General features: G+C 40.7%; 1 protein-coding gene across 2 annotated transcripts in view; it reads right to left on the bottom strand.

Moving 5' to 3' along the window:
* Positions 1-22,517, bottom strand: part of nlgn4xa (neuroligin 4 X-linked a) — an 83,211-nt gene that overhangs the window by 42,224 nt on the left and 18,470 nt on the right. For both annotated transcript variants that reach the window (XM_084574006.1, XM_084574005.1), the window contains one exon: positions 15,226-15,378. In XM_084574006.1, the coding sequence (XP_084430132.1) occupies positions 15,226-15,378 (153 nt within the window). Of the gene's footprint in view, positions 1-15,225; positions 15,379-22,517 lie in introns of those variants that run through there.

Here is a 22,517-nt window from a genome sequence, read left to right as displayed (position 1 = left end):
ATATCAACTGTCAAAAGAAACATTCCTTGTAGAGTTGCCTGCAACTACCAATGAGCATCCCTGGGTACTGGTGATTATTTTAGGCTTGTTTTACACAGCAATACAAGGCACTTACTCATAGTGTGCTGGTTACAGCTCATTCAAAATAGCTGTCCCATTATTTCAAAAAATTACATACCGGCACCTCTATGAAATGTTTCATTGTAAGCCCATTATTGATTTATATGTTGCCAGATATAGGCCATGCTAATGTCCAATGAGTGACTGTGACTCCAATTCCAGTGAGGGCACCAGCTTTGAAACTCCACAATAATAAGTGAACACTCTGACACCCGCCTATGTGAGATTAAAAGCTGAGGCGACCATCTTCGCTGTCAGTATTCTCCACTTAGCCATCGCTGATTGAGATGTTTTTGGGGATATTTTTTTGTGTTTTGTTTTGTCTCGTCCATTTGGATGAGCCATTTTCTGGTCCCCGTCATTATCCTCCGGACCTGCTGTGCTGCTTTTTTCGATTCAGGCGAAATGAGCCTGCTATCTCGCCAAACCGTAATTGCAGAAAATTTTATTTGCAGCATGCAATTATCTTGACTATATTTGGCTTGTAATTGCATTTACTCATAGCAAAGTATATCACACTCATCTAACACATTTCTCTGAGAAAACTGGATAGAGGGCGCGGGGGTGCTGCAGTCGTCATCTGTCATGAGGGGGGCAGAGAGAGTGAGAACAACACAGCCTTGGATCATAGAGATTTACTCGGCCACCAAGCAAAACATCATTTTGCTGTTGGCCATTTTATCAGCTGGTATTAGCTATGGCTCTATGCAGGTTGGGGGCGGCAGAGACATCCATCCCCTCCCAGGAAAAAAAAACATCCCTGCAGTGAATCTGCTCCATTCCGTGGCTGATGGTCTATACGGAGTGCAGCTCCCAAAGCTAATAACATTGAAATTACAATGTTTCCTCAGCCAACAATGGCTCCTGCGAGCAACGCTTTATTGCAAACCGACATTTTCCCACACCTCACAGATATTTCAGAGTTGGACGAGAATACCAACATCAACATGGATATCAACATAGCCCACGTTTTGTTTGGAATCCCAATGAGGGTTGAACAAAGGGCTGTGACAACGCTGACCTTTAAAAGCCAGGTTTTGTTAGAAACCGCAGAGGCTAGGCTTATACAGTATGAGAAACTTTCTAGCATTTTATAAAATTAAACTGAGGGACGTAACTGATCTCTAACAGTAACAGTTCCTCTGCAAAGCAAAGGGGGATAGTGGCTTAAGTGAGGTGCAATGTCAAAGGAATACTTTGACATTGGGGGAAATTAGCTTACTTATAGGGTCTGTTCAGACCTTGCATTTGGAGTTGTGATGTTCGTGAACGAACCGAATCTATTGAACAGCTCTTTAAAATGAACGATGAGAACTGGGTCGCAGTTTTTTTGCTGTGTTTCAGAAAAAGAAAACCCAGCAGCACGTTTTGGATGCGTGTTTGTGATGTAAACGGTAAAGCAAAGTGTATTATCTGTCAGAATATCCCAAGCAGGTTTGATTCCTGAATTTACCAAGCGATAAATACAGTATTTATCTATGTATCTATTTATTCATTCATTCTTTCATTTCCATCTGCTTATCTGAGGTTGGGTCGCAGTGGCAACAGGTTAAGTAAGGAACTCCAGACATCCCTCTCCCCGGCAACAAATTCCAGTTCTTCCTGGGGAATCCCGAGGTATTCCGAACCACCTCAGCTGGCCCCTTTCGATGAAGTAGTGACTCTACTCCAAGCTCCCTAACCTCATCAAGTCAGGTAGCCCACCAATAGAATATAGATGGGCTATATAATACTGAATGATTCTGATCAAAATCTTACCCTATCATTCCGCCCAGTAATTAATTCCTGAATAAAAAGAGGTAGACCCAGGCTAGCATCCGGAAAATAAATAAATATTAGAATGAGCCAGTCTTTTGAACAGCTCTTTAAAAGGAATCGATTTGCAAGATTTGCCTCACGCTTAAGAGCCATAAATCGATCTGGGCGATCGGATCTCTCGAATGCGATCTCTGGGGGTATTCACACCTGTCTTTTTCCTTGATGTATGAGGAGCCATGTTTGGTCGGAGGGGAAGGGGGGGGGCATTTGCAATGCAATTTTGAGTATTTATGTATCGGACCTGATATAACTGATGGTGCCAGATATGATTGATCTTAGTACAGTATCGTGTACAGTGGTACCAAACCAGAGAACCAACTTGGCAGTGCCTGTGTGGGGCAATAATTACAAAAAAAAAACAACACAAACAGATGTTATGATTCTCCAATTCAGACTATTAATTGGTCTGGTTTGAGACCGTGGAGACGTGCCTACCCATGTTCTGAATCAATCTCTGTCCTTAGGGGTTAGAAGCACTAATGAAATGGGAGCCAGTGGACACTGCTGATAAGGCAGGACCATGACAGTGGCGCACATTGTCAAATACACACACAGAGCAACATTTGTCATGTAAATGACTGTTATGCCAAAGCGACAGATGACTCTGCTCGCCCTCCTCCCACCGCCCTCATCATGTGTGTTGGCCCGAACGACAAAAACATGTTTTGCGGGGGATTTTTATTTATTTTTTTCTATTCCTTTCTTCTCCTTGCAGCAGGAGCAGAGCTGCAGCTGTGACCCCTCTGCCTTTCTGTGTCACGTCAGAAGACATCACCTCATCCTCTGACTCACAACTCAAGTTGGATATCTGCCGCTGACCGTTGTCGCGAGACGGTCATGGCGACGGCGCATTCCCATCTGTCTCCTCGCATGCTGTCGTCACCGCACAACCAGGAGAGGGGGAGGAATTTTGGAGCGGTGATTACTTCCTCCCAGGCATGACAGTCCTTGCATAGATAGAGGAGTCATTACGGAGGGAGAAGAAGAGGCTGCTGGGAGGTTGAGTATCTGCCCTCTGGCTATTAGAGAGGCTGCTAATATAGTTTTATAGAACAGAACAATATCGGATGGAACAAAGGAACAAATGTTGCTGGGTTTGAAGCTTGCCAGAAAAATGTTGGTTTTCTGGCCCATAGCTGAATTAAAGGATTCAGTGAGCACACGAGCGATGACCTCTGCTCCGAGATGTAGCCAAGGTTTGTTACAGTTTTAATTTAAACAGAAGCTTACTGGATGGTGATACCTGTGCAGTGGGTTGAGCAGAGCTGTTTTTTCTGCTGCCCACGGCTGGTAAGAAGAATGAAATTGTGACTCATAAAGCTAAATATATCTTATTAGGGTGCTTTAAACAAGGACACATAACTTCTTAAAGAGAATATAACATATTCCTTCTCCAACAGATTCATCCAGCTCCGCTCCCACAGGGAACGCTATAGGACTTCATTCATACCATTCTCAGTCCAGTTGTGCAACAACTCACCTTTCTGTAACAGATAACTCAAAATTCCAAGACAGGCTATGTAGCTATTAAATTTATTCTACCTAAACTGTGAAAATTTCTCTGTATTTTTGTAATTATTGCTGAACAAGAACCTTCCAGAGCCAACAGACGTGTCAACAGGGTTTGTGTAATTACCCCCGCTGCCAAAAAGGGGGCAACCAAAGTTCTGCACTGCAGCGTTTAATAAGTTACAGTAATTTCCCTGTCACTGGCTTGTAGCAAACGGACAGCAAAGCAGCTAGCAAAACGTCTCCATCAGGCGGCCATCAGTCACCTCGCTTCTAGTCACAATGGGCGGGGGGGGTGTTGCGAGGGAAGAAAATGGACAGTGCCATGTGCCTGTTACAGATCTCGGTGGAGAGTAAGGAAACTCAACGTCACTCTGGCCTATGTGGCAGCGTCCTTAAGACAGATGGCTCTCCGTGCTATCCAACAGACCTCATCCTGGCACCTCTAGCACCGGCGTGGAAGCATATTTTGTGATGCAGCATGGGTTCCCGTGCATGTTCTCTGTCTCCTCAATACTTAATAATCTATGTTCCGTAACAGGCTGCACATGAAAGGCTGTAATTAAACCTTTACTTACCTTTTAGCCAGTTGTGGACCTATTTTTATCAAGATTATTACAAAAATTGTAAAAAGAAAAAAAGCTGTTGAAAATCAATTGTGAATAATTGAGCAAGAATGAATTGTTGTAAGAACATTAGTGAGGTTTTAGACTAGCTCATAGCACAGAAACAGAAGTTCTTGGAGTCGCATTCCCAAAAGCCCGGATGACTTTCTAATTCTAAATTCAGACAAAACTTAAGACATATAGACTGTATATAAAGATGGACGGTCGAACAGTGAAGCTAAAGCAAGTAGAGCTCCCCCGGTGGCTGGCTGCAGTATAGGTCATAAGCTCCACCTCCTCTATGTTAGTGGATCTGACTTGGGCCAAACTAAAACACCAAAGTACATGTCAAATATATATATACTGTATATATATATATATATTTTTTTTTTTTCAAGGACGGATTCTCTCATTTTAGGTAGTTAATATAATACTGATGATGAATGTTCAAGAGTTTTTCTGATAAGTTTCATTTTAGTTATTTGATGCTATCGAAACAGGATGTGACATCATGATCACTACCAGTTGCCGTGTCAACCACTCTGTAAAGTGGTCCCATTGGACCATGAGAGTTGGAAAAAATAAGTAAATAACTAAGTACAATGTATGATCCAACATTTCTTGGAAGTGGGGATGTGTCGTCCATATTTATATACGGCCTATGGTTTGACCAATGCAAGGAAGTGGGCATGTGTTGTCCATATTTATATACGGTCTATGGTTTGACCAATGCAAGGAAGTGGGGATGTGTTGTCCATATTTATATACAGTCTGTGGTTTGACCAATGCAAGGAAGTGGGGATGTGTTGTCCATATTTATATAGAGTCTGTGGTTTGACCAATGCAAGGAAGTGGGGATGTGTTGTCCATATTTATATACAGTCTATGGTCTTAAGACAATAAAATAAGATTTTAAATAACAATTTAAAAAAAAAAAAAACATTGCAAGTACACATATGCTGATATGGATGCCTTGCATGCTTTCAATATATGTTTTTGAATTAAAACATTTGGGCTAATAACAAAGCTCTGTAAGAAAACTGTGATTTCCAGACCAGACCTCTCAAACACTTCCAGCGTCTATTAAAGCTTTATTTTACTAATTTCTAAGAAGTATCCTGGAAAGAGCTGTTTAACTTGGCACTTAATATAGAGACAAGTGAGACAGTGCACAATTGGTTCTCTTCCAATTAATTGCTAGTATAACACAGAAAGTCTTTAAGTCGGTGCACAACGGGCCATCTGTTCAAGCATGCAATGTTACAAAGAGGCAGAGTAGTTTTTTTTTATTATTTCTTTTCTGTAATTACTGTTTTATGCAACAAAGCTCTAAGAGTTTTTCCAGAAAATGAATTAGGCGGTTTATTTATAAAGATTTGGAGTCATTTAAAAACAATTGGAATGAATTTGATCAAAAAGTGAACCGTGCTACTGCACAATCTTACATTCAGGGTTGATTATCCTGATTACATCGTCGTCACTGTGATTTTAACTGGCTGTAGCTTCTGATACCGTAGATCCTGACACCAGCACAGGCTGTATGTTAATGGGATCATGACATAAACCCATTTATAATTTACAGTGATACAAAAAAAATAGCATACAAACAGCATCCTGACATTTATATAGCAAAAAGGTAATGTGACTGCAGTGTTTACTTTATATTCAGCAGAAGATCATGTCAGGAATGAGTCTGTTAAAGGATTTGTGATGGGTCCCTATCTGAATCATTCTTTAGGGCCAAAGGGGGGCTCCAAATGTCACAGAGCCACAACCTGCTCCGGGTTTGTCATAATTAGGTGTACACATGAATAAAATCATAATACCACACTTATCAGATAATCAAAAGTGGTACTTTAAAAGATTGTTCATTTGCTTCTCACTAAAAGCTAGTAGAGTACTTAACAGGCCATACCACAGTGATCTCTAAAACCCTGTGACACAGCTCTCAATCAGATTCATTCCATCAGCAAGCAGCTACCTGAAAAGCACATTCCAGCTCACCCTTACTTTCCCTACAGCCGGAGCATCACTATTTTGAATCATCGACTATTGCCGTCTTCAAATGGAACTCGTGAGCTTTTACAGCAACGTGAGACCATGAGACCACTGAAAATATCAGCAATTTATTCAGACATATCACAAACTTATGAAGAAATCTTTGCCCGTTCATGTGGAGTTTTAACATGAACATGACTGGTAAACACGACTGCATTTCAAGACAGCAAGGGGCTGCATCTCACAAGTTGCTTTAACTTTGGCTTTATTGTCTTGACTAGAATGTGTTATTCACGGCAAAGCTTTGGATCAAAACTGCAGAACCAAACATGGAGCGCCGCGATGTTGATGCCCTTGCACACAGATTTGTGTGTGTGCAAGCTAGAGGGGTTGTCTCTTAGATACAAGTAAGAGGAGCTTCAGAGAATAAAGGTCAAGACATTTGCTAAAGCGATATTACAGCATTAATATCATATTGCATGTTATCCAGAAATGCAGTATTTCTTTTCAAACTAAATACAGGATTTTAGTGAACAAATGAGTGAAACATCTTCTGAATGAGCTGTTTTCATGAGCTGAGTTCCTGGAGAAAACATATACAGAGGCTAATGCTAGGTTAGCAGAGAGAATGGTTCTGTTCACACAACCAGGGTTTGGACTACATTTATTGATGAGCGTCTGTCGGCTCTATCACCCTGGAATTGTATTTGAGCCTAAAAATAAGATCTGTAACCATGGTTACTGTACTCGAAATTAGAATAAAACAAAAATAAAATAACTAACATTCTGGCTAAAAAAAAAAAAAAACTAAAACAAAATCAACATCCGTTTCCTCAAAGGTCAAAACAAGCAAATCCTTTCCAAATTGTTTTCCAAATGATTTTTTAATGACAAACATAATTACAGCCTGCCTAATATGTACTTTTATTTGAGAGAATCTGTTTTATGACATTCAGACATTGCAGTGAGGTCATTTTGTCTGTGTTTTGTGCAAAAAATAAAAAGCACTTTGAGATTAACGAAAGGTTTAAGGCTTTTGATTTAACCTGCGATAACCACTCGGAGGTAGAGGAAATGTTACGAAACATGATATGGTTAATAGTTGCAGAGTTCCACATCTGTTCAATTGGAGACACGCGAGCGTCCAGCGTGATGAATGGTCTGGTTTCGTCTCTAAAGAAAAATACAAATAATTGACTGTTTGTCTGCTGGTTAGTCCTGGCAGGTAGTACCCAGAAGGTTTATCTGAATGCAATGATGATGAGAGGCAGGGAAACTAAAAAAAACTAACAAAAAAAAAAAAACTAAAAGACAAAATGGAATTTAAAAAAGGCTAAAAGCTAAAAGCCTAAAAGCTAAAAGCCTAAAAGACTTTGTGTTGTTGATCTGCTAGCATATGATCAGGAAACATCTTTCCTGATCATATGCAAGTTGATCATATGAAGTTGTATGAAGTTGTACAAACCTACTAAATGGCCTACTTCATGATAACGTCGCAGTGGTTAGCTGAAGGCAAACACCACAGAGCAGAATAGGAGGCTACCGTTATCAACATGTCATCTTGCTGTGTTGTGGCATGCCAGAATTGGAGAAGTACGGTTAATTTCATTAGCCTCTTAAGCCATTAGACAGTGTAATAGCCTCCATTGGCATATCCATTAACTTCTATAACTACCACATATATGAAGTTAACTTTATGGTCGACAAATAGGAGATGTAGGTTAACATGCTAGTGCAGTTAGCAGTTAAGGGGGAACTACTGTTTTTTACAACCTGGACCTTATTTCTGGCATAAAATACCATCGTTTACTCACCCATATAACTGTTATGTAATTTGTAGTCAGTCAGGAGATATTTAGATTTGCGTATATCCATATAATGGAAGTGAATGGGGCACCGAAACGCAGCCTCTAAATAACGCATTATCTGCCGCGAAACTCATTAATTTCACCAATATTTTGTTATTGTACGCTAGTGCTATTCCCCATTGAGTCCGGAGTTACCTGTTATCATCATCTGGGGTCTGTAGATTGACCTGCAGACCCCGGATGATGTCTTCTGACCTGGATATTGGTCAGAAGACTTCCCTTTAAAGAGTAGCTGTTGGTTGCAGGGCGGGTTTTATTGTGTGTATTGTGTTCTTTCATTAATGGTAATTAGTATTGGCTGTGCATTTCCTAAATGACAAGCTAATGCCAGAATGACTGGTGTGAAGAATAATTCGTTGTTAAGCCTCTATTTTCAAACCGCGAAAGACAATACTCTAGCAAGGCTACTAAGATTCTAGCTATCAAAGATTTCTAGATATGTAAAACACGAATGAACACATAAAGCGAGTAACATCCGCTGTCCATTTCTCACAGTGGATTCAAATTAGAAAGGATAGTAGAAAGAAACTGTTTTACAGCCAGTATGAGTGAAGTGAATGAAGGACTACAGAACCAGATAACTCTTTTGATGTACAATGGCAGTGTACAGAGATGTGACAAAGTTGTAGTTCACGGCTGAACACACAATTGAAACTAATGAAACATTAGTCATAATTAACGCTGTGATGAAATGATAAGTAGCAACCGACCAATCCTCTGACCCTTGCCCCATAATGATATATGGCGTTTCATGAGGTTGAAGTTTAACAGATTCTACACACTCTTCCGTAGTGTGTAGTATCCACTCTTGCTGGATACAGTATTACAGTTATACCGGAGCGATGCGAGCAAAGGGAAACAGTGTAAGTGATACAGCCAAAGACAGCTGTCCGCCATGGATGTGCGAGGTTAAAGTGGTGAAGGCTGATGAGTGTCCGATACTACTGAAAGCTACTCAGCCTGCAGAGCTCGCTGCCCCTTCACACGGAGGCGTCTGCCTCAGCCCAGCATCACTCTGTTCACACGTCCGACGCCGGGCAGTGTCACATGTTAGCGCCTTCCCGCACGGCATCAGCTGGAAATATCGTTTGGAATCATTTGAACTGCAACACCCAGACATGTGAGGTGAAGGGACTGCTGGGTTTACGGACATTTAGCAAGTCATCCTCACGCTGTCATATGTAACAAAAAAAACAAAAAAACAAGAACTGTTGTTCCTTCTGATTGGAAGCATTGAATTGAATCAACCTACTTGGGAAATTAGGTAAACGTGAATGGCAAATGATTACCGTAACTTCTTGCTAAAGAAGTGGACATATTCTTCTCCTCTGCCAAGGTCCCAGACCTTAGCCTAGCAGTTCAATTAATTTCCATTGCTGGCTCACAGCAAGGTATAACCTGAACTTGGTAGTTTGGCTGATCACGACTGTCCCTGAAATCTCTTGCCCCTCACACCTAAGCTAACAATAAAAGAAATGGCTCAACACATGTGCTGGCAGAGACAATCAACCAGTCCCACTCATGTTCACACCTGTGGCCAATTTAGAATCAACACAAACCCAACATGAACCACATAAAGGCCTAAGTCCAGCATGTTTGCAAGAGGAAGTGTTAGGACCCATGAGCACGAGTAGTAAAGTTTTAACAGTCACTGTCTCTGTTGTATTGTAGCTCGAACCATGGAAGCTTCCATTAGTGATGTGTAATTTGAAGAGAGCCGATTCTTTGTAACAAACAAGAAGAGCCGACTCCCGTCAGTGAGAGTCAGATCTTCAGCCGCTCAGGTAGGGGTAGTCATTTATTTTGTGGCCAATCACATGCGAGGACAGACTAGGGTCAAACCATTACGTGAAAGAGGGAAGCAGCGCAGCACCTCCAAAGACAGAGTGTAGTGGTACAGGCCAGGTGCGCACAGTGAAGACATGAACTGAAAGTGGATATCCAAACATCTGGTATTTCTAAATGCCAACTTGTACTAAAGACTTTTATCTAAAGTGTTATAGTATATATAATATAATATATAATATATATAATAGAAGGCTTCGAGTGAATCTAAATAAAGAACCATTTGGGAGCCGGAAGAGCCGGCTCTTCTAAGGAAGCCTAGCCAAAAGAGACGGTTCTTTGAAAAAACATGCACCTCCCATCACTAGCTTCCATACACAAGGTCACACAAGGTCTGAACGGGGCCGAGACCGTCACACAGCAGGTTCACATCTAGCATATTGTTACTGTGAAGCAAAAGCGCAAACTACTACACCCCGTTTCATCTAACATTTCAATTTAACATTTAATGATAGCATTCCTGCAGTTCTCTTCAACATAATAGATGCCTATTATCTATTTGCTTAAGATAAATCCTGGTGGCGACTTTTTTATTGGCCAGGCAGTTCTGACAACCCTCTATATTGCAGCATGGACGACTTCCTTCAGAGATAGATATGACACATGCATCTAATAAGAGCTCAATGCGTGCAACTACTGTATGTCAATTATGGGAGATGGAACAGTCTTTTCTGCCAGAGCCGCAAACACATTGTAATTTGGGGATGGGTGAGTTTTACAGCTGAATAAGATCTCCATTTCGACGTTGCCAGTCTGGTTTCCCTTTTCTTTCTTTAGTCTTCCTCTTCTACTTGCCTTCATCTGTTGTCTTTACCTGTATCCTCATCTGCATTCTCTTCCTCTGTGTCTCTCTACTCATCTCTCTTTTATTTTTTTTTCCATCTCCGCAGTGCACACTTTTCCAGAACACCTTTTCCCCCTGGCTCTCAGGCAACTAAATATAGTGACTGGTGCAGACAGCTCGGCCTTATAACAAATGGTAAGCAGAGCACAGCACAGCACAGCACAGCACAGCACAGCACAACAGAGCAGAGCTGTGGCGGAGGGTAACATGTGCACAAGTCTGTATTGTGGCTTTTACTTCAACTGACAATGAACCACATGCAAACGGCAGAGAAACCACATAGTGGGCACAACCAATTCAAATATGCAAACAATAGAGATGAACAAAAATATAGATCTGTCACCAGGATAAATGCTATATATATAGTAACTGTATTAACAAGGCTAGTACAGATCCACGGTCAGTCCCTGCAGGGTCTGTACCTGGAATACAATAATATGTCCCGTGATGACGCTGTAAAAACATCCTTGAGTGGTAATGTCTCTTACGCAGCATGTGTTGTGATGCTTCATCTACCCACGAGGATGGTGTAGCCTAAATGGTTTACTGCCATCAGGCTGCTTTGGTAAGAAATAACCATGTGTTCAGCAATCATCTGTGCGGCTCATCTGTTGCTAGCAAGGCATGCTGCGGGGAAACTACAATTTCTGTTGTCACAGAGTGCGTGTGTGGGTAAGTACAGCATGTCAGGACAAGCTGGCAATGTATTTGTTTATTTTTTAATCCAACATATCCAGATGCATCAAAAATAAATACCCTAAACCATTCTCGTTTTAAAAGATAGTGTTGTGACATTCGCGAACGAACTGAATCTATTGAATGACTCTTTAAAAGGAACGATCAGAACCGAGTTGCAGCTGCGAGCTTTAGTTCAATCTGTGGTTAACGCATAGGTCTTTACCAAATGTCCTACACGATAAATAAAGTATCTATCTAGAATCCATATTTCACAATGATAAAAAAATCAGATAGCCCATCAATAGAATATATTTAGAAGATTAGTTTGAACGATTCTGATCCAAATATTACACTATCATTCCTCCTAGTGATTAATTCCCGGGTATAATAAGCTAACCGTAGGCTGGCAAGTATTATGTGCACCAAATACATAAGCAGAGGTAAATAATAAAGAATTTGTTTTCAACTAAGAATAATGCAGGATTTTTAAGTTTACAGTGTTATTCACCAACACTGCCTTCTATCTTTACAGGTAAGTGTACTCAAACACATTATTAGCATTTCAGCGTACCTTTTGTCCAGACAGAATGGGCAACCAATTTCACAGGCATTGTTTCCTCAGATAGACACACTTAGTTGCCGAACCATAGCGCTCGCGTCCCATTCCACATCAGATTTCAACACAGACGAGCGCCACAACACTGAGGGGATTGTGGAAATACAATGTTTTGAAGACAAAGAAAGTGAACCGGCCCAGAACCTTGGATTACAGAACACACCATCAAAACAATTTCAAGAAAGGTGTTGGCCCATTGCTGGAAGGTCAGCGAATGTGGCGGTTGGTATCTCAGTGTGACCAGCCCTTAGAATACGTCTCTGCGGCCAATCGCATGCGAAGACAGACTAGGATCATACCATTGTGATTTGTTTGCTGTGGGTCTATGTTCAGTTGTCCATTTAAAGCTTTGTTTGGAAAATGTTCAACAAAAGTAAAAAATAGAAGGTTCAGAGTGAAATTAAATGAAGAGCCATTTGAGAGTCGAAAGAGCCGGCTCGTCTAAGGGAGCCGAGTCAAAAGAGACGATTCTTTGAAAAGAGTCAGGCTGCCCATCACTAGAATGAATAGACGTGTTCACAACGAAATCTAGAAGCGCCCCAGGAGAAGGGCTGCAGCTCAAAACATTGTGGCAGCTGAGTGGTTGTAGACGTATGGGTGCACAAGTATATAAAGACAAACACCAAACAGCATAGGATATGAAGAGATTTACTACATTTTACAAGTTCTGTTTAAAAAAGTACAGTGACAACTGTAAAGTGGTTCGTCATGCATACATAGACTGTTTGGGTGACTTATTGCACATATGAGTTTGATCTGTATTATTGAAAGTTACTTGACCAGAGTTAACAGTTGTATATCACATAACTAGTCCCTGGCAGCACTTCCAAAATAAGAGGCTGTAGATTTATCAACACATATGTCCTGCTGCCTTCGGCTTTCCTACAGGGACTTAATAAAATAAAAGACAAACCTTTCATGCTGTATTAAGCAGATACGATCAACTCGCATGGTGAGAATCATTTATACCAATTTATAAATCAATGCAAACTGACTGACATCCCTGCTCCAAATACAACCAACATTCATTAGTTTAATGTGAATTTTAACACATGTGCAGGGTGGAATCAATCTGGGAAAATGGGTGGAACAAGAGGACAATAAGCTGTACCTCAATGGACAACTTGAAAAGTGGAACGATAGGGCCCTAAGACAGGAAGTACGGCTAACCAAAAGACATGGTTCAGTATCTTTTCATAATAAATCAAGAAACACAAACTCCATTCCAAAAAATTCAAAATTCACTAAATAAGGAAACACAGAAGAATACAGACATCATGCCATCATGCTAATTGCTAAAGTAGCTATAGACTGACAGTAACAGACATATGTACTTCTGATCAGTCTATTGTGAGTAATTTTTCTGCAAATGACCATACCAAACTGCTGGAAAGCTTCTTACGCCACCATAGAAAATAAAATTGGGCTTTAGTCCTTCTTACTGCCAACGACATTCACTAGTTTGGCCTATAAATCCAATCACCGCAACCCATGTCTTCTCAAGAGTTGACATCATTATTATAGTGGATAATCTGACTTTCCCAGCCAACATTGTGGCTTTGAGTGCACAAAGGCAAATCAGGTCATGCTAGTAGAACCATAGAAGCACAAGAGGGACAAGGTCAGGTGGGTGGATGATGAATAAATTGTGAGATAAACATTGAGCTGTTTATTTCCCGTTTCCTAACAAGAGCCACTCTTTGTTGTTGTTGTTTTGTAGCCATGACTACAGCCACGCTATAGCTTTTACTTTAATCATGACAGGAACTATATCTTCAAAAATAATTTTTGAGGTTTGTTCACTGCTAGTGAGTGTTCATTGATTGATCAGGCATAACATTATGACCTTTTGACCTGGCATTCATGTGGATGTTACTTAGACATGTACCAACCACCTAGACCAGACCAGGCACCCCCACCCCATAGCAATGACACTCCTTGATGGCAGCAGCCATCCCCAGCAGGATGCCGCTTGACAAAAACGGTTGATGACCTGTTGATGACCTGGCCTCCAAATTCCCTAGATCCTAAACTGATCAAGTATCTGCGGGATGCATTGGAAGAGGCCTGATCCATAGAGGGCCCTCCCCTCCCACTAACAACATTCTGTTGTCAAACACCACAGGACACCCTCAGAAGGCCCATGTCCATTCTGTGATGAACTGTTTTGGAGGCACAAGGAAGACCTAGAATATATAAGGCAGGTGGTCATAATGTTACACCTGATTGTTTTTTTTTTGGCATTTTCTCCATGTTGCCAAAGTGTATGTAGACCACCTTGAAGAGAAAACCAGGTTCACAGGTTTGTTTCATGGTAAATTAGAGATTACCGACAGAATCCGGCAAAACAGACTTTCCGATAACCAAGGGAAGTGCTTTTTCGGCTCGTCTGGTGCAATTTGAACAGAAAACGGGAAACGGCAGAAAGTGGTTACAGCCATGTTCTATCGAGAAGGATTTCAATATAGAGTGGCTGAAATTTCAAAAACCCTTCTCCTCAAACCATTTGATTCTATCGGCCTCCGCTCAAATTTTCTTGGGGCGCCAGACATTCAGAACCCGAACCTTTATGTCAAGGGCAAGATAAAGTATCCCTGTGTGAGCTGCTTTCATCTTACAAAGGCGAACAAAATAAGATGCCCGGGACTGTGGTACAGATACCAGCTCAGATCACAACGGATCTATTTTCCCCGGCACAGACTTTTTTTGCCGCTGCACGATGTTTGATGCTGTTGAGTGATTAAAGTAATTGAAAAGGGTTCAGATGTAAGAGTCTTTGCTTCATTTACATGTACTTATCTTGCGCTGCGAGGGTCATTTAAGGCTGCACTGGAATACAACAATTTGAAATAAAGAGGAAAATGCAAACTACCTCCTACACTGTCATTAGAGGCTGATTGGCACTAGGAAAACAAAGCCCGTGATAGCTGGAGGCGGAACGCCCAACAAACCATGCAGGCAATCAAGGGAAAGAATAGTGCATCAAATACATAAAAGTGTAAATGTGACCAGTGCAGATGTATTAACCTATGCGATTTCTTTCAATATATATTTTCAAAGCCACAGCCATATCCAACACTAGAAATCAATTGTAAAATGCAGACAATGTGTAATTCCATTTTAATTAAGCGCTTCAAAGATTCAAGAAAATGCAATCAAAAAGAGCTTAAGATGGTTTTGACTGTCCACCTCCCTGCATGTAATCCCGCACAGCAATGCAAATGCTGCGTTGTCCTCAGAAAAAAAAGTTAGAGTCAATCAAAAAAAAGCAGAACTAACATTCTGACACAATCAGTAATCAGTAACTAATGCCAGGGAACTCACCCAAGACTCCAAGCCGGTAGTTGATTGTGATGACGATAACGTTCCCGTAGCTGGCCAGGATGCTGCCGTCAATCATATTGCCAGTTCCCTCCATGTAAGAGCCACCATGAATGTAAACCATGACTGGCTTTAACCCGTTCTCATCGTGGATATCTGTAGAAGAAAATTAGAATGGCGTCAATTTCACCCAGATATAATAAAAAAAAACCTTAGACAGGACGTGGCTGGTAGGACGTGGCAGTCGAAAATATAGTAGTGTAGTTGTTATTTTGGTGCCGTTCTTGTCAAAAAAAGGAACCATTACAAATGAAGTACTTTTATGATTCACATGTTTATTCACGATCTAAAATTAAAGCAACTCCGCACATCTTCCGGAAGCTCTAGTGTAGAACATGCAGCCGAAGACTGCAAAATTAAACAGGTGAGCTATTGCCGTGATTAGCAAGATGATGGTATGAAAACGCAACATGCTTGCCAGCAAACAACCCCCTTTTATCGTCCAAAGACTCTACCTCCAACCTGAAAAACCATCTTTAAGTAAGTTCTTTTTTCTTAATTAGTCATTAATTAATTAGTCATTAACTATTTTTTTAAATAGTTGTAGGTAGCTACATGTGTAGTTGGCGGTCTCGTACGTGCTGATTTGCTACAGCTTTTGATGTGCTAGCTAACGTTAGCTGAACTTAGCTCATGTGGGTTGAACAGGGTTCAGTTGCTGCATTCCTACGCTTATAAAATGAAATTCAATGTGGAAGTAAGCCAAGTCTTCAGAATAGGTTACCCAGATTGAGTAATGTGATGGAATACATTACAAATTACATTTTAGGGCATGGATTCTGTAACTGAATACATTAAGTATCTGTGTATAAAGCAGTGTTGGGAAGCTAGCGATACGTAGTTTGAGCTCCTACCAACTATTCCAATTCAGCAACTTGTGTGAAGGTAAGGTTAGGTATAAGAAGATAAACTTCTCAATTCTTGTAGGGGAAGCAACAACAAAACAAAGAATCAAACAGATTCACTCACACAGTACATTAGAAAAAGTAATCCAAATGCAAAAACAACTGCCCCCAGAGTCCTAGGCCATCAAGGCCATCTGTTCAGTCAAAGCTTGAGATAAACAAACAAGGCCTTACGGCATCTCTTTTTAATCTTAGGGCCTTGAATTCCAATGTCACAGTCTTTATTCCTGAACATTTGACTCCATTTTTTATTTTTTTGTTGACGAGGAACAGGGGAACGGGGGATGGCATCAGCGGGGAACAGTTAGCAAACTGATGAATGGTATTTGAGAAACAAAATGAACAAATCACCCCGAACCATGGGATACTCCAATAAGGACCATTCTCCACAATGACTTCTTGTGTCCTGTTGATATGTAACCCAGATACAAATCAATAATTCATTAAAGATCTTTTGAATTAGCGGGCTTTAATAGAAACCTTGGCAACACACCGGGATAATATCCAGAGCAGAAAAATGAAAAGTCCTAGCTATGGTTCTTCCAGTGGTTGTAACCATAAGCAAATACACAGACGAATGTCATTTTTGTACTAGTTGAATTATAAAGTATAACACATTTTTACACTTATAACTACTGTATGTATTTCTCAAAGATCTTTCACTGCTGTCTAGAACAGTGTAAAGAACAGTTACACGCTGGAATGAATCTTGGTCACACAGAAAACATGAAGGTCATTCTTGACGTTGTAATCAACAAGCAAACGGAAATTAATTTGACCTTCTTTTTTTTTTTTTTTTTTGCTCTTTTAATTTAACACTGGTCATTTTTACAGTACAGCACAGAGGAAAGGTTGCCGGTGTTAGAGATATATGATCTGACATTCTCCAGGAGATCCTGATGAGAATTTCACGGCTTTAACCCTGTAATCTCTGCATCTGTCTCTCCCGCCTCCTCCATTTGTTCTTTGTGTAATGAGCAGGGCACATGGGAATTAGGAATGAATACCTTGTTTATGAAGCTCTCCAGTTGTGATTAAATGGAGTGATTAGAACATGCGTAGGTGGTGATTATAAATGAAAAGCGGGTCCTTTGCAGGAAAGAAGATGGAAGGGGATGTAAACAGGCGAGATTCACAATAAATCAGCCGTACGTATCTTCATCATCTGGGACCATCGGTTGACATGCTGTTAGTGGGCATATTTTTTTTCCACATCAGTGCCGTCTTCACACTTGCAGCCCTGCACGTGCTACAATCCCGAAAGTTTCAGTTGCCCGGAATCAACAGCCGAACGAACCCATTATCCCCAGCCCTGCTGACCATGCTGCTTGGGAAGTCTCTCAAATGTCATTTGGGATTAAAGTGTCTGCTGAGGAAAGGTTTGAATTGAGAGGGGAGGTAGCCAGCTCGTGTGCTGGTAGTGTGAGAGAATCCAAGTCATAAAATTGAGCATAAAATAGCAGCCTTTATGTACTGCAAAAAACAAAAACAAGCCTTTATTCGAACAAGCTTATATCGGAGGCAGAGTACTATTGATTAGAAGTCTCCCATTTAGTACAACAAAGGAGTCATCTCATACCATTCTAAAATGAGTAAAAATAGGCTCACACCTGCATTATTTGCTGTTCAGATTCTTCAAGCCGCTACGGATCATACTTGTTCCCGTCTGTCCCGACACTCAACCTTCTCCAAAATCAGTTGGCGTCGATTATCTTGTGCGGTATTCTTGTCAGAGAAGGAAACACGATAATCAACGCCAACTGATTATCGGAGAAGGAAACACGATAATCGACGCCAACTGATTATCGGAGAAGAAAACACGATAATTGACGGTAGCTAATTTTGGGGACAATCAGTTGGCGTCGATTATCGCGTTTCCTTCTCCGACACGCTAAGCGACGCCAACTGATTGTCGGAGAAGGAAACGCAATAATCGGCGATCATCAGTTGGCGTCGATTATCGTGTTTCCTTCTCCAACAAGCATACCCCACACGAAGATGTTCCCCCACATTTATCTGCCAACAAAAACCTGACTCCTTTCAGAGTGGTTCAGGTCCTGTTTTTCTCACAGCCAATGCTCTATGACTATGAGAACCACCACGTAAATCTTCTTTTTTTAGTATTTTTTAGTATTACGTACTTCGTTTTCATTCATCCATAGCCTCTATTTTGCTATCACTGTCCATGTTACCACGGGGAAACAAAGGCAAAGGCTCTTTTTTCATTTCCAGCCTTTTTAAGTGTACAGTCTTTGTTTGAGCTTATTTGAACACCAGCTACTATTATACTTTGAGTATTTAAAGAACTTCGGTCTCTCCTGTGTGCCTGATTTAAAGAGGATGACCGGTCCCTACACTGGTTTCTCTCTTCACTGTAGCAAGAACGGTGTGCGACTAGAAAGCTGGCTGTTCTATATACTACGCTGCACCTCAGTAGGCTTGGCAAAAAGCAACTCGGCCGCGGAGGAGGGTTTTATTCTCCTCCTACGCAACAGAAAACAGCGAGCCAAAGGAGTCGAAAGCAACCCGCTGTGTTATTAATCTTTGCCACGCTCTGAGTGGGTGCCTCGGGTTTGCTAATGCCTCAGCATCTATTTCACAACTTCTCACCCGTAACCTAGCTGGAGTGTGGGGGTTGCGGGTGTGCCTGGGGGGGGGAGACCTGCGGTCAATGTCCACGACGACACTGGACAGATTCTACATATACATATATAAAGGCCTGTTAATTAAAGGGGGAGTGCTGATGTCAATAAGTTCCTGTTTGTCATTCAGTTCCACATTAGCAGCAGAGGCCCGGTGGAACAGTGTGTGTGGTGGAAACAACCTTGAAGAGGCAGATGCACATAAAACAAGAGCGCTGCCATTAAGTTGTCATAGGCTGTAACTGATGACCATCTGATGGTCGCTGCAGGCCTCTGTGGGCTCAGACAAAACTATTCGCCGGCTCTCCATCAAACAAACAGGCAAATTGACTGTTACTACCCATCTCTTTTGGTGTGGAGTCAGACCATCGCAGCGAGGGGAGGGAGTCCACTCAGGCCCCTTTGATCCAACAGAGAGAACCCTGCAGAATTAAAGCCATTTAGAGACGGTGGTCTTGAGGCACTGTGTCCCAATCCTGTCAGTGTGAAGTACACTTAAAACTAAAGAAATCAAACTGCTTCAAGTGTTCTTCTCTTTCTCTCTCTATTACTATCCATGGGTTTCTCGTTCTTTGTACTCTCTCGGGCCTGTGGAGCTGCCTGGGTGACTGTGCAGCGAGTTTGTCTCGGGCATTCATCACTGCCACCCAGGCCAGGGGGTAATATATTCTTCCACTAGCTGCATGCGTTACACACATTACTCATCTTTACATGAGTATGGGGGTTGGGGGAGGGAGGGGATGTTTGGTCTATGTGAATTTTCCATTGCTTTCAGCATTTTATACTGTTAGGACAAATACAAATGACTATTAAATATATATATATTATATATAAAGTAGAGTTCACGAACGAACTGAATCTATTGACCGGCTCTTTAAAATGAACGATGGGATTTGAGTTGCAGTTGTGAGCCATTCTTCTTTTTCTTTCTTTTTTTTTTTTTAAATTTGGCTTATTTTGTTTCACACAGCTGTGCACAGAATCTACTATTTTGCTTCTCCACTGAGTGAGGCTGGATGTTCCTCACCTAAATCTTGAAGTTGCTAGTGGAGTTGTGAGGCTTGAAAACGAACTATATCTATTTACCGGCTCTTTAAAACAAACAATAGGAACAACAGTGGACCCGTGTTTGGTTCCTGGTCAGCGCAAAAGTGTTTATAGTTTAGATATCGATGACAGACTCAGATATCCCACCAAGAGAATGCCAGTCTTTTGAACGGCTCTTTGAAAGGAACGGATCCACAAAATCCGGCTCGTTTCAAAGAGCCATAAATCCCATCTCTAATATAAAGTGCATCCCCATTACTGCTTCTTGTTCAATACAGTTCTTCTGACATCGAAAACACAGCTAGCATCCTGTATCCAAAGTCAGAGAATCATTTTTTGGCCCAAACACAAACCTGTCAATAACTGCAACTATACTGTATTTTGTCAAAAATATAAATATATATAGAAATCTAGTGCCAATGTGCAACAAATATCTGCTTGTCTAGTTGTGTCTCACACACAAAGAGACAATTCATTGACTGTTCTTGAATCATAAAGACACTCAGATACACTACACCCATACTAAGCAGTGTATTATTTACAAGATAAAGCTATTCCCGATGCCTCCACCTGTCTCACATGCACCTTCTCTTTATCACCACCTTTCTCATGAACCTACACAGGCTAATAACTTGATTAAAAATGACTTTATTTATTTTTAAGGTTACATATGTAACCCTGGTTCCATGAGACTTCGCTACGCCCATTTTTGTGGTCCTACCAGTTTAACACTTGGAAAACAGTAAATGATAAACAAGTGTGTTGTAATCTGTTCGATTATTCGAATTGAGCCGTTGTATTAAATAATTAATAATTATTCCTCCAGTCATCTTTTTCCTCCACATACATTGTCATTTATCTGAATTTCATGCGGGAATATGTACAATATATTCAATCTAATAACGACTGTATTTATGCAGCTCCTTTCCATTCTCTTTAATGCACCGCTCTTTCTACAGTGTCCATTTTCATGAGTGCAAAGTAATTACGGTAAAATAATGGAAAAATCACAGAAAAAGTATTCAAGTACTTGTGTAATACTTGCTCTTGGGACGTAATTGAATAATTACAATTGAGGTGTTTGATTCAAGCTGTTCACTTAATGCACTCCAGACAAAAGCTCATGTCAAAGTAAAAAGAAAACTTCCAGAAGAAGTAAGGCTGGAGAGTACAGCAAGGTCTGAGAGGTTGTCTGCAGTGCTGCGAGGTTTCTCTGCAGCAGCCGCTGAGGTATAGGTGGAACCACAGGGGAGCTACAGGAGTAATTCATTGCCACTGCAGATGTTCAAACAGTCAGAGTGCATCGATTCTGCCTGCTTTCCTGAAAACACCGGCAAGCCAAGGTAGAGCCCGAAGACGCTCTTTATCCAGACCTTTCACTATAAAACAATCTTTTCTCAGAGTGTTCAAGTGTTGGTCTTTTGCCTGGTGTTTCAAGATAGCCAGTATCTCTGAAAAGGAGCAAATCACGTCTCTGTAGAAATACCCCTGCTCGCATAATCAAAGTATTTGGGTTTCCTCTTGCAATTCCAAGGTGGATGTTGTTGTTTTTTTCTGCAGCTGCAGTGGGCAGATGGTGTTTTTTTTTTTCATCTATTTTAACAACACAGTACCATCTCCCGGTGATTTGGCCCTTCTAATTTAAGGTAAACTATGCTTCATCTGTTAGGCGCAAATCCAATATATGTTGGTGTTTCATAACCAGTGTGATGTAACCCCAGAGGAAATTCAAGCTTTTTTCCTGATCTTTATACGTAGCTCAGAAGCCAACCTACACCCTTGGGCGGAACTGTTTTTTTTTTTTCTTACATGTAACCTCATTCACATCATTAGGGATATCTTCTAAAGTATACACAACAATGGAGGATTTGCTTTACCATATTAACAACACGACTTTTAGATTAACAAGTTAATTACTTGAATGAATTGGCATACTGTATATCACAACAATGCACATGATCATTTAGAATCCGCTTTGTTTATCTGTCTATTTTTTAATCTATTTAACCAATCAACATGAACTAAATTTATAAAATTAACAGTGAAATAATTTAAGCATAAAGTACTCCACATGTGCTACAAATGAAAACAGTGAGTTAAACCCACTAAAGTTGATCAGCTACAGTGAGTGCAAGGCTCCCTTAATATTTGACCAGGTTACCAGTATCCCTTACCAGTATCTTGCATACGATTCTCAGTCCAGCTGTACAACAACTCACCTTTCTGTAACAGATAAATCCATGTTAGTCATGTTAATGGACACTATTGCACCTTACTATCATTCCTATGTATATAATATATATTCTTCCGTCTCTATCTCTTGTACATTTGTCCATATGCTAATATGCTAATTTGTACATTTTTGTTTATATTATTTATTTTATTTCACTAGATTTTATTTACTTAGTTTTATTTTATTTTATTTTTATTTTATCTGTGGTTCTTAAGAGTGTTTTTTTTGTTTGGTTGTTTTTTTTTTATGTGCAACTCTGCTACTGTGACCAAGCAATTTCCCTTGTGGATGAACACATTTTATCTAAGTCTAAGTCTAAGTCATCCCTAAGTTGGCCTAGCCATGATTTAGCAATTAGTTTTAATGAATATTAATATTGGAAATACACCAGGCAACTTTCCTTAACAA

Source organism: Chelon labrosus (assembly GCF_963514085.1).
Source record: "Chelon labrosus genome assembly, chromosome: 24".
Lineage (NCBI taxonomy): Eukaryota > Metazoa > Chordata > Actinopteri > Mugiliformes > Mugilidae > Chelon > Chelon labrosus.
This window is presented reverse-complemented; position numbering and strand designations above follow the sequence as displayed.